At 26.3% G+C, this 2,747-nt stretch overlaps 1 protein-coding gene across 1 annotated transcript; it reads right to left on the reverse strand.

Moving 5' to 3' along the window:
• Window positions 1-381: 381 nt before the first annotated feature.
• LOC132922360 (uncharacterized) lies at window positions 382-2,163 on the reverse strand. The gene is made up of 3 exons (XM_060985836.1): window positions 1,832-2,163; window positions 1,641-1,763; window positions 382-797 (listed from the first exon to the last, which is right to left on the reverse strand). The coding sequence occupies exons 1-3, from the start codon at window positions 1,987-1,989 to the stop codon at window positions 614-616; spliced, it is 465 nt and encodes a 154-aa protein (XP_060841819.1). The 5' UTR covers window positions 1,990-2,163; the 3' UTR covers window positions 382-613.
• Between the last annotated feature and the right edge of the window lie 584 nt (window positions 2,164-2,747).

Below are 2,747 nucleotides of genomic sequence, written 5' to 3' on the forward strand. Positions count from 1 at the left end.
AAAAAAAAAAAGATGATAAAACACTACATTGTATATTTTAACTCATTAATTTTCAAATAATGTTGTTCATTATGCATAATATACATTTATTTGTTGCACTTAAATTTTTATAAAGAAAATTACCAGGTATAAAATTATGTAAAGTACTTATACTTTATAGTCTAAGAAACATGATAATATTTATGATCTACTAAATATAATGAACAATAATATACTTAGTTATATTATGTATAAGTTATAAATGATAACTATAATTTATTATATCAAACAATTAATGGCGGTGGTACTACATTTAATGATTTTTTCGTATTATTTTAAATTACAAATCATTACCTATGTATGTAAATATGCGTACATATATATATACAAAAAAAATCAGAATTCATACATAAAGAATAAATTTATTTAATTTTGAATAATATGAATATTATAAAATTGGATTATTTTATTTCTTATCATAATTCTGGTATTACCAGCTATATTATATAAAAAAAAAAACAGAAATAACAAATATTGATATAAAAAAAATCAGCCCTCTATATGAAATTAATTAAATTTCTACAAAGAACTTAGGAGGTTATTTAAACTAAGTAATCACCGTAAAAACAAATTTCTACTTTTTATTTGCTTTAACGATTTTGTCATTGTAACTCAAATATGCAACACCACAGCCAGTCAATGCGAATCCTGAGATTAAACCAGCAACAGTAGTTAAACCAGAGTTATTCGGCAATAAACTACGTAAAATAGCCCATGATAATACCGATCCCATGTTGAACAAAATTGATCCATACACACTAAATATACAAAAATATTTATTATTATAAAAGGTGTACAATAACAATTGTTTAGATTTAAGAGGACATTATACCCGCATGTGTTGTCTCTGTCTTACTAATGTGGATCAAAACAAATTTGCGTTCAGCAGAACACATTATGTGATATTAACTTTAATATTAAAGTACATTTGCCTATCAAATTTAAAGGTAAGAATATTATCTAGAAAATATCATTTTAAAGTGAGTTATGAATATTTTATATAGCTATAACTCACTTTACAATGATAATATCAATAAAAGCATATGACATTTTCTAGATAATATTCTTACCATTAAATTTATTTTGCTGAACACAAATTTGCTATGATCTTCATTATAGTAAGACAGAGACAACACATGCGGTTATAAAATCCTCTTAAAAAGGACACCATACCTGCATGTGTTGTTTCTGTCTTACTAAAGTACATCATAACAAAATTTCATTCAGCAGAATACATTTTGTGACGTTAGCTTTAATATTAGAGTAAATTTACCTATTATCAAATTTAAAGGTAAGAATATTATCTAGACAATGACATATGCTTTTAATGATATTATAATTTTAAAGTGAGTTACAGCTATGTAAAATATAACAACTTTAAAATGTTCATAACTCACTTTAAACTGATAATATCAATAAAATCATGTCATTGTTTAGATAATATTCTTACCTTTAAATTTGATAATAAGTAAATTTACTCTAATATTAAAGCTAACGTCACAAAATGTATTCTGCTGAACGAAAATTTGTTACGATGTATGTTAGTAAGACAGAGAAAACACATGCGGGTATGGCGTCCTCTTAATGAATAATTTTTTTACCTGTATGCTATGCGTAGTTTAAAAGGCGCTTCACTGAGATGCGGGCGTCCAGCAATAAATAAAAATGACCCAAAGCAAGAGTTGAATAAAAATATATTTGTGAGGTCTGGTTTAGGTAGAACTCTATAAACATAAACAGAATACCAATTAGTATTTGGGTAATGTGACAATTATTTAGTTTGACCAATTACCTTTGCAAAAGTCCGGGATTCATCACATTGATCGATAAAAATGCATAGTTGAATGTGCCAAATGCCGGGGCGTAGTAATTTAATGCAGTATCTTTATTTAATGGAGGTGGTCTGTAATTCGCGATTGCTTTAACCAATGGTATCTCATCACTTGCCATTATAATTTATAAAATACACAAAAACTATTAATATTTAAAACAGGATACTTTTTGTACACAAAAATTAATATAAAACTTAAAATTTATCAAAATCGAAGAACATAAAAAACATCAGTCAATATCATGTGAAACTGTGAACATAGAACTGCAGTAGTTTAGTCCGTAATGTGAACCAACTTAAAAATAATATATTCATATTCTTATCAGAGTATCAACATATGTTTTTGTTGTGATTTTATGCTTTTATACAATAAAATAATTTTTCGTACGTTGGTATATAAAACAAAAGTGCGCGAATTTATTTTAAAAGTTGAATCACGATTCAAGATATATTTTAAACGTAGTAATAATTCACGTTTAAATTTAGACATACCGTTCAAATGTTTGTGAGAAAAAATATCAAAAATAGAATATCTCAAATCTAAATACAAACCAAATCGATGTTGCTGTATCTTCTTTTCAGACACCTCTCGTCATCACCCCTTCTTTTTATGATGGAAATTTGTACATTATTTAAGAAACAGGTCGAAACAGCAATAACCAGTCTTTAAGGCCTAAGGAATGCTTTTAAAATTTTTTTCAAATGCTTTTAATTAGTAATTACTTGAAATAGATCATTGCTCTTGTGAATTTTGAGCTGAAAAAATAAAACCAAATGTCATGATCATACGGAAAAAAATAATCGTTGTGGTAACCATTTAAATATTTTTTTTTCTGTGCAGTCGTTAAGACTGTTGGAATTGGAACATAACTGATAA

The sequence above is a fragment of the Rhopalosiphum padi genome, chromosome 2, assembly GCF_020882245.1.
Source record: "Rhopalosiphum padi isolate XX-2018 chromosome 2, ASM2088224v1, whole genome shotgun sequence".
Classification (NCBI taxonomy): Eukaryota; Metazoa; Arthropoda; class Insecta; order Hemiptera; family Aphididae; genus Rhopalosiphum; species Rhopalosiphum padi.

What these genes read in the sequence shown, in the direction of transcription:
- LOC132922360 (XM_060985836.1), bottom strand. Translation starts at nt 1,989, where the DNA reads ATGGCAAGTGATGAGATACCATTGGTTAAAGCAATCGCGAATTACAGA. An exon ending in AATCCCGGACTTTTGCAAAG is followed by an intron (nt 1,764 to 1,831) that starts GTAATTGGTCAA and finishes TTATGTTTATAG; the next exon opens with AGTTCTACCTAAACCAGACC. An exon ending in AAACTACGCATAGCATACAG is followed by an intron (nt 798 to 1,640) that starts GTAAAAAAATTA and finishes TTGTATATTTAG; the next exon opens with TGTGTATGGATCAATTTTGT.